The sequence below is a fragment of the Lipophrys pholis genome (genome assembly GCF_963383615.2).
Source record: "Lipophrys pholis genome assembly, chromosome: 12".
In the NCBI taxonomy this organism is placed as follows: domain Eukaryota; kingdom Metazoa; phylum Chordata; class Actinopteri; order Blenniiformes; family Blenniidae; genus Lipophrys; species Lipophrys pholis.
In genome coordinates this window covers 555103-567993 of record NC_137641.1, presented here as the reverse complement: position 1 = coordinate 567993, position 12891 = coordinate 555103, and the positions used below count along the sequence as shown (strand labels likewise).

At 45.5% G+C, this 12891-nt stretch overlaps 1 protein-coding gene across 3 annotated transcripts in view; it reads right to left on the bottom strand.

Annotated features, from left to right (window-relative positions):
• Positions 1 to 12162, bottom strand: part of pkn3 (protein kinase N3) — an 87192-nt gene extending 75030 nt beyond the window's left edge. For all 3 annotated transcript variants that reach the window (XM_080477494.1, XM_080477496.1, XM_080477495.1), the window contains exons 1-2: positions 11968 to 12162; positions 2231 to 2507 (exon numbers count right to left, since the gene is read on the bottom strand). In XM_080477494.1, the coding sequence (XP_080333620.1) occupies positions 2231 to 2507; positions 11968 to 12156 (466 nt within the window). In that variant the 5' untranslated portion in view covers positions 12157 to 12162. The remainder of the gene's footprint in view (positions 1 to 2230; positions 2508 to 11967) is intronic.
• Between the last annotated feature and the right edge of the window lie 729 nt (positions 12163 to 12891).

The following is a 12891-nucleotide window of genomic DNA, read 5'->3' as shown; positions in this document are numbered from 1 at the left end:
ACCTAATCATCTGGAGCACCACACCCACCCTTGAATCAAAGAATTAACTCTAAACACCTGCAAAAGATTCCTGAGGCTTTTAAAACTTCCCAGCTGTTTCATTACTCAAAACCGCAATCATGGGTAAGACTGCCGACCTGACTGCTGTCCAGAAGGCCATCATTGACACCCTCAAGCAAGAGGGTAAGACACAAAAAGAAATTTCTGAGCGAATAGGCTGTTCCCAGAGTGCTGTATCAAGGCACCTCAGTGGGAAGTCTGTGGGAAGAGAAAAGTGTGGCAGAAAACGCTGCACAACCAGTAGAGGTGACCGGACCCTGAGGAAGATTGTGGAGAAGGACCGATTCCAGACCTTGGGGGACCTGCGGAAGCAGTGGACTGAGTCTGGAGTGGAAACATCCAGAGCCACCGTGCACAGGCGTGTGCAGGAAATGGGCTACAGGTGCCGCATTCCCCAGGTCAAGCCACTTTTGAACAAGAAACAGCGGCAGAAGCGCCTGACCTGGGCTACAGAGAAGCAGCACAGGACTGTTGCTCATTGGTCCAAAGTACTTTTTTCGGATGAAAGCAAATTTTGCATGTCATTCGGAAATAAAGGTTCCAGAGTCTGGAGGAAGACTGGGGAGAAGGACATGCCAAGATGCCTGAAGTCCAGTGTCAAGTACCCACAGTCAGTGATGGTCTGGGGTGCCATGTCAGCTGCTGGTGTTGGTCCACTTGGTTTATCAAGGGCAGGGTCAATGCAGCTAGCTATCAGGAGATTTTGGAGCACTTCATGCTTCCATCTGCTGAAAAGCTTTATGGAGATGAAGATTTCCTTTTTCAGCATGACCTGGCACCTGCTCACAGTGCCAAAACCACTGGCAAATGGTTTACTGACCATGGTATTACTGTGCTCCATTGGCCCGCCAACTCTCCTGACCTGAACCCCATTGAGAATATGTGGGATATTGTGAAGAGGAAGTTGAGAGACACCAGACCAACACTGTGGATGAGCTTAAGGCCGCTATCAAAGCATCCTGGGCCTCCAGAACACCTGAGCAGTGCCACCGGCTGATTGACTCCATGCCACGCCGCATTGAAGCAGTCATTTCTGCAAAAGGATTCCCGACCAAGTATTGAATGCATAACTGAACATAATTATTTGAAGGTTGACTTTTTTTTGTATTAAAAACACTTTTCTTTTATTGGTCAGATGAAATATGCTAATTTTTTGAGATGGGGATTTTTGGTTTTTCTTTACTTTTTTGCCAAAATCATCTATATTAAAACAATAAAAGGCTTGAACTACTTCAGTTGTGTGTAATGAATCTAAAATAAATCAAAGTCTAATTTTTATCATTACATTATGGAAAATAATGAACTTTATCACAATATGCAAATTTTTTGAGAAGTACCTGTACATTCACAAAGAAAGGATTCGGCCAGGATTTGAACGGGACCTTCTCACTGTGGAGTCTGGACACACTGTGGAGTCTGGACACACTGTGGAGTCTGGACACACTGTGGAGTCTGGACACACTGTGGAGTCTGGACACACTGTGGAGTCTGGACACGGGTGAGTGGAACATGTATCATCATATATCACATCTATAGTCTTTATTCTCTAGACTCCCAATGTCAACAGATATGGACACAATCACATCGCCTTGACCATCATTGCTCATCTTCAGATTTGTCTTAATCTGTGCCGGAGTTGCTCGGTTGATTGTCAAGATTCGGCTCAAATCTGTACAGTCTGACCTCCAACGCCCCCGCCAACACGCTCTCATACTCTTCTACTTCTTTAAAAAAAAACTCTTTAGACTCTTTTGGTGTCATGAGCACTTTAAGGGGATTTGTATTCTGGCACCACAATTTAATATTGTAAATATGTTTTCTCACCTCAAAATATTTATAATGTACCAGCATATCCAGGATAAAAAAATGTTTGTTTGGAGTTGCTTGTTTTTGTGATTTGATTTGATTTCTTTTCCTTAAATTTCAGTCTGTAAAAAAATTCAAACTTACAAAAAAATAACAAAAAAAAGCATCTGCAGGAGAAACTCATCCTTCTGCAGGCTCCACCAACAATCACTACTAGACTCAAAGTGACACTAATGTACAATACTGCCTCAGCCTAGGATTCCTTCTCGCTGAATGTCAGTATAGTGGAGCCATTTCACTTTCTATATGAAGATAATAATGTGTCTCTATTCCATCAAAGAACTAATCTCCATGTCTTCCTCACCTGTGGCCTTGTCTTTCTCAGTGGCCATACACCTGGCGTTGAGCTCCTGAAGCTCCCAGTGAAGCTTCTCCAGCTTGCGGCTGGATGCTCGGAGTTGACCCTCTACCTCTGAGGCACTCTTGCGGCTGGTGAAGGCCCGCCGCATCCTCTCCGCCGCCTCCTTGATCTTCAGCTCTCGCTGGATCTCCTGCCTGAGCACCATGCGAGCATCATCCAGACGCTGTTGAAACTCAGGGTCCAGAATGTCCCACTCATCCAGATCCTGCAGGCTTCCACTCTGAGGGACACAGAACATCTCGTCACTGGACACGCAAATGAGATATTTTATAGGATCTGTACTGTACTGCATGTTAAACCACCTGATGCTTTCAGACACACTGATACAATACGGCAGAGGTATTCCACTGTAGGCCTTGAGGGCCGATGTCCTGCACGTTTTGGCTTTCTCTCAGCTTCAGCGCACCTCAATGTAATGTTGATATCATCAAGCTTGTAGAACAGCCCAATAACAAGCCCTTATTGCATTCAGGTGTGTTGCAGCTGGGAGAAACTATGGAGCTCGATCCAGAGGCCTTTTGTACGAACCCTGATCAACAGAACCAGGATCGCTCTCTGTTTCCTCGTTGACTGATCCAGATGTGCGTGATCCTGATCACCTTTACCACGAAGCAGGTTATCAACTCGCTGGTTCAACCCAGACCTACGTGTGCGTGTTCACATGAAAGGGGCGGAGTTTTCAGCATATGACCAATCACACACGGAGAAATCCTGCTGTGCAGTTTACAGATTACTGAAGGAGCAGTTATTCTCTGAGATTATGAAGAATTAAACTCATCCAGCAGCTCAAAGCAACACTGCTGCTGCAGCTAAATCCAGAACCTTCCTGACTTGTTAATGCTGACTTGGTGAGATTAGAGCAGATTAATTCATGGGCGATATAAACAGACAGCACGTCCGCTGATCAATCAATTTCACTTTATTACAGCAGAAAGGTGTCGGGCTGAACTTCATCACTGATCTTCTTTAAGTTTAGATTTTACATCCACTTGTTTTGAGGCTGAGTTTCTCTTGTTCGAGTGTTTTGTGTTGGAATATTAATTCATCACCACAATGGCACAAGTAGTTCTGCTTCCATAAATTCATGTTTCTGCAGTTCTGTCAGGTGTGATCATTAACCTCATTATTACAGATCAACCCTCGTGGAGATAAACAGACCTGGAACAAGTCAAGAACAAAAACATCCTTCAAAGCCTCACTGACCAGGATTTATTTTATTATGTCAAAAAGATTGTTCTCAATTACTTTCTCCTCTCTGCTTTGCTGCAGCTCAGAGCTCAACCTGCCAACCAACCACCATCATTTAAGAATAGGCGGGGCATTTTCCAAGAGCTCTGATTGGTCAGGAGGCGGAGCTCTGACCTCTTATCCAGAACATATCCTGCTCCAGAGCAGGTTAGACTTTCAGCGTCAGTTACCATGGTGATTTATCCTGGTGAGAAGTGAGCGAGAGTCGTAGTACAGAAAACCAGAGTTAATCCTGAAGTTATCTGGATAAGAGAAAACCAGAGTTAATCCTGAAGTTACCTCGATAAGAGAAAATCCAGCTTCGTAGTCACCCTGCGGATTAGCATGTGAGATAAAACCAGATTCCAGGTATGGGACACCTGGGGCGTAACCTGGCCCTTTTTGAGTGTTATGTACCTGAAAATCACACAGAGGCCGTGATTGGGCCGACCCCGACGGGCCAGGGGGCGAGGTCCCGACCAACGCTGCTTGCAGCTTTAATTATTAATCTTTTTTTCTTTAACTCCTGACGCTTCTTTGAGCCAAAACTTGACCCCCTAAACCCGCTCAAAAACTCACCAAATTCGGCATGACCATAAAGACTGGCTAAAAATTTTCGGAAATGTAAAAAATAACACCCAGAGTGCCAAAATATGCTTTCTAGCACCACCTAGAAACACTAAAATGGTCATCACGGCCCATAGGGAGATAAAACCAATACTCAAAACTCTCCTCAAGACCTAAAAAAAAAAATCACATGCTGATACCCCTGACCTAAAAATCACATGCTGATACCCCCTGACCTAAAAATCACATGCTGATACCCCCTGACCTAAATCCAAGAAGTCGGCAATTTACCTTTCAAACGCCATCTCCTCTGAGGGCTAATATCAAATCGGCTTCAAAACACGATTAAATGAGGAGACGCTCCTGCTCAATAAGTCTGTTTAACTTTTGGTAGTTGAGCGGTTTCGTTTTTATTAGCCGTCAAAGCCCCGAACGCCGAATCCCTCTGCCTCCCACTTCTCGTTCAAATACATGGGAAAACAAAAGTTTCTCCTGAAAAACAGCCTTGACAGAACCCCCCGAACAAGCGGCGACTGTGTTTAAACCATGACTGTGATAGACAAAGCGAGTAGATCAGAAGCGCGACAAGAACCTGTCGAACAACACTATGCAGCACGTCGGGAAAATTCTACAAAACATGACCTTTTTGACAAAAGAAAACAATGCCGTCATCTTTTTTCATCCTGCAATTTCAAGTGGCATTTATCATTGAGTCAGATGGAACAAAATGGTGCGTCTGCATCAAACTGAGCCTCCTCGTCTCTAAAGTTTACGTCTGACTGCTTCCAAACTAGGGACGGGAGTCGAAAACCGGTTCCGACTCAGAACCGGTTCCAATTGATCAGTTCCATCGGAATCGTACACCTTAAATGTGTTCGATTCTTCTTAACGATTCATTTCCAGCACGACGTCAAATCGTGTTGTGGTACGTTGCATTACGTCACACACTGCGATGCAGAGCTCCTTCAACCAGGAGAAAACATGGAAGCGTCTAAACGATGAACGACAAAATAATACGATACGGCAATGCATGTTCCACTCACCACGTCCTGAGTCCACAGCCTCTCGCCTCACAGCCACAAGGTCCCAGTTAAAAAAAAAGTCTCGGTGCAAATCCCGGCAGGAGCCTTTCTGCGTGGAGTTTTCATGTTCTCTCCATGTGTGCTGGTTCTCCTCCAGTACTCCGGTTTACTCCGATAGTCAAAACAACCTGCACCGTGACTCCCTGAGCTACACCCCCGGCCTCCATCACCTCCCCAGAGCGCTGCACTGTGTGGCTGCTGAAGACGGTCCATTTGGTGAAGAAATGTCCTGTCTGAGGAGTAATGAGGGACTTTTAATAAATTAACTCTGCCATCAATCTGTCCCGTGTAGTGAATTGTCTGCTCCAACGAGCCATCAGCGTAGACATATGCTAGTAGAACCTTCACTATATGTGGGAACCTCGTTTTCACACCAATTATTAAATGATCTACTAGAGCATGTCTACTGTGTAGACATACACAATCTAGTAGAGGTTCTGTATGACTATGTATTAGATCATTCTGTGTTGAAAATCCCCTCAAAAAAAGCACCAACACAATATGAAAACACAGCATTCCCTGCAGAGAGAGAGAACGAGTTCCTCCTCGTACGTTACTTCTACATTCCTCTCCAGTCTCCGACCTCCCAGAGAGGGTTACCTTCTTCTGCTGAGGATCTGTATGGAGATGCAGAGTTCCTCTTCCAGCGGGACCTGGCCCCTGCCCATGCTGCCAGAAGCACCAAAACCTGCTTTGATGCCCCCGTGCCCTCACAGTGCTCGACTGGCCAGCCAACTCGCCAGACCTGAACCCCATTGAGAATCCTTGCGGTATTATGAAGAGGAAAATGAGGACCACCAGACCCAAAAATAAAGAGGAGCTGACAGCAAGCATCAGGGAAACCTGGGCTTCCATCACTCTCGGGCAAGGCCACAGGCTGACTGCCTCAATGCCACGGCGCATCGAGGCAGTGATGAAGGCAAAGGGATTCCCAACCAAGTATTGAAGATTGATATATCATTTGGAAAGTACCATATTTTGATTGATTTTATTCTAATTTCTTTCCTTTTTTTCCTGAAAAAACTGAGAAGTAAATGGTGGTTCTCTTGACAGTATTCTAATTTTCTGAATTCCTGGAAGCCCAAATTATGTCAAAATCAACAAATAAAATACTTGAAATCATTTGAATTGTGGGCCCTGAATCTATGACATATGAAAGTTTAGCTTTTTGAATGATATTATGGAAATAAACTTTTCCACGATGTTCCAATTTTTTGGAAAGGGTCTGTAAAAAGCCCCAAACACCTTCAAAAAGCTCCCCCTTGAACTGCTACCTTATCGTGGTGGGGGAGTTTGAGTACCTGAATGATCCTAGGAGCTACATCGTCAGGTGGCTTCATGCCCCACAGTAGGGTCTCCCAAGGCAAACTGGTCCTAGGTGACGAGTCAGACTAAAAGCAGTTCAACAAGCCCCTATGGAAACGTCAAAGAGAAGAGCGACGTCACCCGGTAAGGCGCAGCCGAAGGGACGACGCGGTCCCTCTTCCTCTTCCTCCTGTGAGCCCACCACCCACAGAGGCTACCGTAGGGGTCAGGTGCAATGTGGGTGGCAGTCGATGGCAGGAGCCTCGACGACCCGATCCCCGGACACAGAACCTGGCTTTTGGGACATGGAATGTGACCTTGCTGGGGGGGGAAGGAGCTTGTGCGGGAGGTTGAGAGATACCGTCTAGATATAGTCGGGCTCACCTCCACACACAGCTTGGACTCTGGAACCCAGCTCCTCCACAGGGGCTGGACACTCCACTTTTCGGGAGTTGCCCGCGGTGAGAGGCGGCGGGCTGGCGTGGGCTTGCTTATTGCCCCACAGCTCAGCCGCCATGTGTTGGAGTTTACCCCAGTGATCGAGAGGGTCGCGTTCCTACGCCTTCAGGTAGGGGACAGGTCTGTACTGCTGTACGGTCCGTAGACCAAGACAACAGTCAAAGTATCCGACCTTCTTGGAGTCCCTGGGAGGGTTGCTGGATAGTGCTCCAACTGGGGACTCCGTTGTTCTACTGGGGGACTTCAAAGGCCCACATGGGCAACGACAGTGAGACTTGGAAAGGGGTGATTGGGAGGAACGGCCTCCATGATCTGAACCCGAGCGGTGTTCTGTTATTGGACTCCTGTGCTAGTCACAGTTTGGCCATAACGAACACCATGTTCGAGCACAGGAGTGTCCATGGCTGCACTTGGCACCAGGACACCCTGGGCTGGAGGTCGATGATAGACTTCGTGGTCGTGTCATCTGATCTCCGGCCGCGTGTCTTGGACACTCGGGTGACGAGGGGAGCAGGGCTGTCAACTGATCACCACCTGGTGGTGAGTTGGATGCGCTGGACGGGGAGGAAGCCGCACAGACTCGGCAGGCCCAAACGTGTCATGAGGGTCTGTTGGGAACGCCTGGCCCAGCCCTCTGTCCGCGCAGTCTTCAACTCCCAGCTTCTCACGGATCCCAGGGGAGGTTGGAGACATTGAGTCCGAGTGGACCATGTTCTCCACCTCCATTGTCGAAGCTGCTGCTCGGAGCTGTGGTCGCAGGGTCTCTGGTGCCTGACGTGGCAGCAACCCCCCGAAACCGGTGGTGGAAACCGGAAGTAAGGGATGCTGTCAAGCTGAAGAAGGAGTCCTATCGGGTGCCGTTAGCTCACAGGACTCCCGAGGCAGCTGACAGGTACCTGCAGGCCAGGCTGGCCACAGCCCGGGCCGTGGTGGAGGCAAAAACCCGGGTATGGGAGGAGTTCGGGGAGGCCAGGCAAACCGTCCGGCGCCTCAGGAGGGGGATGCAGTTTTTCACCAACACTGTTTACAGTGGAGGTGGGGAGCTGTCGATTTCAACTGAAGAGGTCGTCAGGCGGTGGAAGGAATACTTCGAGGACCTCCTCAATCCCACCATCATGCCTTCCGCTGAGGAAGCAGAGGCTGGGTCCTCAGGTAGACTCGTCCATTACCCAAGCTGAAGTCACCGAGGTAGTTGCTAAGCTCCTCGGTTACGTTGCTAGCTAAGCGAGGGGTGAGCTGGCATTCAAAATAAAAGCCCAAATCTCCTTTCAAAATTAAAGACTTTATTTTAAAAAAAAAAAAGACACGAAAAACCTAAAAAAAAAATTATATTTAGAGATTAGCTCGATTAGAGTTTAGTTGGCTTTCATAAATAAAAGCCCCACACATTTTTCAAACTAAAAGTCCTTTTTTGTTAAAACCTTCCAAATGTATATCTTGGCCATGAATGGGCCGAACCCAATGTGCCAGAGGCCCGAGTGCAAGGTCCCGCTCAAGGCTGCTTGCAGTTTTAATGTTTTTTTAATTCAGCTTTACAGCCATTAAAGTTAATTGATTAATGCTTGTTATCTTACCATCTTATAATTCTTTATTTTTTTCTCCTTCTCTTTTGACACCTCAGTTAAACATTTCCATCTCGCCAAGATCTCGGAGAATCAGTGATCATCATAGGTGTCTTTTGTTTTGGCATTTTAGTAACCATCGCCAGGCCCCCCTCCCCCAGCGCCCAGAAACACACCCGACCGAGCAGCAGCCAGTCCTATTATGATATCAAATCAGGGTGTATGTGACCTCTGTAATGAAAGGAGTTAGAGGAACAGCAGATGGGTTTGGCATCATCCGTTTTTAATATTCCAGTGACTCTTATCTCCTCTACAGCAAACACTCCTCCTGCCAAAGAGGACCAGGAAGGTGTGAGGGTTGATCTAGTATACCCACAGCCAATATGAAACCGACTGAGGAATATAAAAATGTAATAATTATGTCAAATAAATAATTGGTCCACACCATTTCAGTCAGATTAGCAGACTTAATACAACACCACAGGGCTGTCTGCAATCCGCTCTTCAATGTAGTGTGTGTGTGTGTGTGTGTGTGTGTGTACGTCCTCAATGTTGTCCCCTGAACACCAACATGGGATTTCTGCTTTTGTTCAACATTGACACCAAAAAGTAAACAGCAAATTGCAGCAAGATGCTACAGTGAAAGTTGGCGAGACCTTATTAAGCATCAAACTGAGGGAGCATTTGTGAAATGATGAACACAAAGCTGGCAGAAATCTCACAACCTGAAAAAACTACATTTCAAATTTCCAACAGAAGTAAATGCTGCTTCTGGTTTATTTAATGGAGGTAGCACCGTTTTAATGAGTGCAATAGTTATAAAAGCTTTAGTTCACAGTAAATGTAGATTTACAAAAACATGCATTCAGAAGGCTGCTGAAGTCTTTCTTGAGCTTTAGAAAAACCAGCAAAAAAAGAAAAAGTGTTAGAGCGAGGATTTAAAGGAGACATATCATGCTTTTAAATCCTTCCTTTTTACATATAAATCATACAGTTGTGGTCTATACAACGCGGAACTGCAATGCTTGGGTCTGAATTCCTCATTATTAGAGCTCCACAGGCCCCTTTTCTACCCCTTTTCTGATGTGCTTCTGAGAGCAACTCGTTTTGGGGCGGTCTCTTCAAATGCAAATGAGACACTTCATACCCCGCCTCCTCTCCAGGTTGCAGAGGTGACACTCGGTTCAACGTCACCCTGTTCGGCCATCTTTGTAGTTTGATAGAACAGATACAATTATCTAGCGGCGCAGAAACTTTATATTCACACATTATTTACAAAATGTCAACAACGGAAGATTTGTCCATCCAGCCATACATGTTGGAGCCAGAGTCGGACCCGGCGGAGCCAGATGAAAATGACGATGATGCACCTGAAGAACAACGTCTTCATATGGATGTAACGCAATGGTGTGTTACTATATTTACACTAACTTCTCCATCCATGCCCACTACTACAATACTGCCTGTATTACAACGACTATTTAACACAGAAGTTACATTATAATCTAAAACGAGCACACAGCGCTAACATATGAAGACGGTGCAACTGCTAATGCTAACAAAACAATGACAGGGACGTCTTATCGTCACACTTTTTAGCGTTATATACAGCTGACCGAAGTGCTCTGTTCGTCGTCTCCATAGATAGAAGGAACTGACCGCTCAATCAGACCAAGTCTTTCGGCAAATCCTTCTTTATACTGGCGGAGGTTGCTGAAGCAGTCGTCCTTAAAGTGATTCGCGCACACAAATGACCTTACCCACAGATGTGGGTACATTTCTGTGAAAAATAAAACTCAACCAGGCACTTCGAAAAGGTTCTGATGCTGGGAGACGGTGTAACGAAGCTTGTGGGTTACTACATCCAACAACCGAACATTTCCACTTATCCTCTCGTAACTTCAGTTGGACTACAAAATCGCAGCGAGAAACAAAAATGGCGGATTGCTCGAAATCTCGATGTCCTAATTTGGCAGTTCCGCTGAGAATACTGTGACGTCATTGTTCAAAAAACGTAATAGAGAATAGAAAAATCGAAACCGATCGCAAAATATGACCAAAACAGAATATAAAGATATCAACGGAGCACCTGAAGAGACTACTTTGAACTTTTCTGTACTTCTAAACACTCTAAATATACAACAACATGCATTTAAGGGCTAAAAAAGTGGATTTAGCATGATATGTCCCCTTTAAGTAAAAAAAGGGGCAGTGTTGAATGTGTTGTTGCGTCTCAGCTTCAACAAGATCTGTACACCAGAGTTGAAAGATTGTCTGACATTTCACTGAATTTTACTGAACCAGTAAATGTTGAAATAACACTGAATTTGTGTTTACATGCCTTTTTCAGGTTCTGTTAACAGATATTGGTTGTTTGTACTAAAACGAAGTTGGAATCTTATTCTGCCCTCATTTTACATATCAACACCAGACTGGGTTGTATGTAGCGTCTGAAGTTAAATCGGTTTGAAACATTTCCTTATGAAGGTTTGTGATTTTTGCTCAAACAAAGTCTGCATAAATCAACGTAAAGGAAGTTTATTGTGGCAATCAACTCAGAAACGATGATCAATGTCTATTAGAGACGGAGCTCAAACACATCCAGGAGTGAGTGATCTTTACAAAGGAAGATTAATTCAATTCAAATGAAATCAACTCAACTTTATTTATATAGCGCCAAAAACAACCCAGTCATTTAAGGGCATTTTTACAGAGAAAACTCAACAATTAAGGCTACCCCAAAATGACAAAAGTCCTTAAAAAATGTATGATATTTTTTTCTTCGGAATTTCTAAGATGAACATTAATTCCGAATTAGATGTAATACTTAGGACATTAAAGTCAGAATTCTGACGTAAACATCAGAAATCATAAAATAAAGTCAGATTGACTGCATTAATTCTCTTATTGCAATTAAAGCATGAATTAGCTCCATTGCATTGACTTTCCTTAGAAATCAGAAATTAAAGTCAGAACTGTCCCATTTTTTCCTCCTGACATCTCTACTTTTTCTGTGGAATTCTGACTTTTGTCCCCCCCAGGAACTGTGAACTGAGCAGAAGAAGAGCGCACACACACACACACACACACACACACACACACACACACACACACACACACACACACACACACACACACACACACACACACACACACACACACACACACACACACACACACACACACACACACACACACACACACACACACACACACACACACACACACACACACTATAAATAAGATATTTCTGGTGAAGGCCAGTCTCCCTGCTGGAGGCTTTTTTCATAGAAGAGCACAAACAGAGAAACTAGTTCGAGTTCAAACGAGACAAACAGGAAGATCCAGTCTTTCCAAACAGCAGCAGCCACAGTAACATTTAACAAAGCAGAAGAACAGGTATGAAAGGGAAGAAGCACCATCACAGAGGTTCAATCTCACCTCTCCTCCTACCGACGAAACAGACAGGTGGTCTTACCTGGAGAGTCAAATCTGACATGGTGGCTGTCCCATACAACGGCAACAAACAGCTCCTTTCTGCCCCCAAGAAGCTGGTGGGGGACTGATGGGGGTGTCCTGGGTAAACTGACGGCGCAATGACAAATTCAACGTCCGCCCCAGCCCGTGACAGCCGCCCGGAGAATCGCTCCGCTCCGCTCCGCATCATGGAATGAAATCTGGCTCAAAGTTTATATGGAGCACAGCGTCAGGCCCGAGGACACCGTGACGTCAGCGCGCCCGCGCGCTGGAAAAGAAAGAGCCGCGTGAGCCAATCACATCTCGTGGTTCAACACACCTGCACAGGTGCTTGCGTACATAGACTGAATAAGGAGTAGACGCCGCAGACCGCTGCTACCTATTGGTGCTGGCGAGCGGTGGCGCCGCCATCTTGGCCCTGGTCAGCTATGGAGGTATTATTGGTGAAAAAGGTTTGTGTATTTGTAAAAGTGAATTTGTAGTGGTGTACCGTGAGTTGTGTACCTGTAGAAATGTTTTGTGTACCTGTAGAATTCTTTTCTCTCCATAAATACAACGCCACACATACAAGTCACAAATTCTTCATTACAGGAGCACAGATCCTGTTTTATAAGTCACACATTAAAAAAAACTGTCATGCTGATATTTTTCCTCCAATTGTTGCAGTACATCTGGTGAAAAACATATTTGTGCTCCTGTATCGATGTGCAGTTCTTCCACACAAGTCACAGACTGTTTTCTTCAACTACAAATCCCACATCGCGGCTCCCAGCTGAGATATCAGGTGAAATACACCTGTGCGTTCGGTCAGTGGAGAAAAAGGCGGTGCTAATCTGAGATTGACGGATTTCACAGCCAATCGGAGGAGAGGGACTTCTGACCCACAGCCAATCAGAGGACAGGGATTGCTGTCCCAAACATAGAC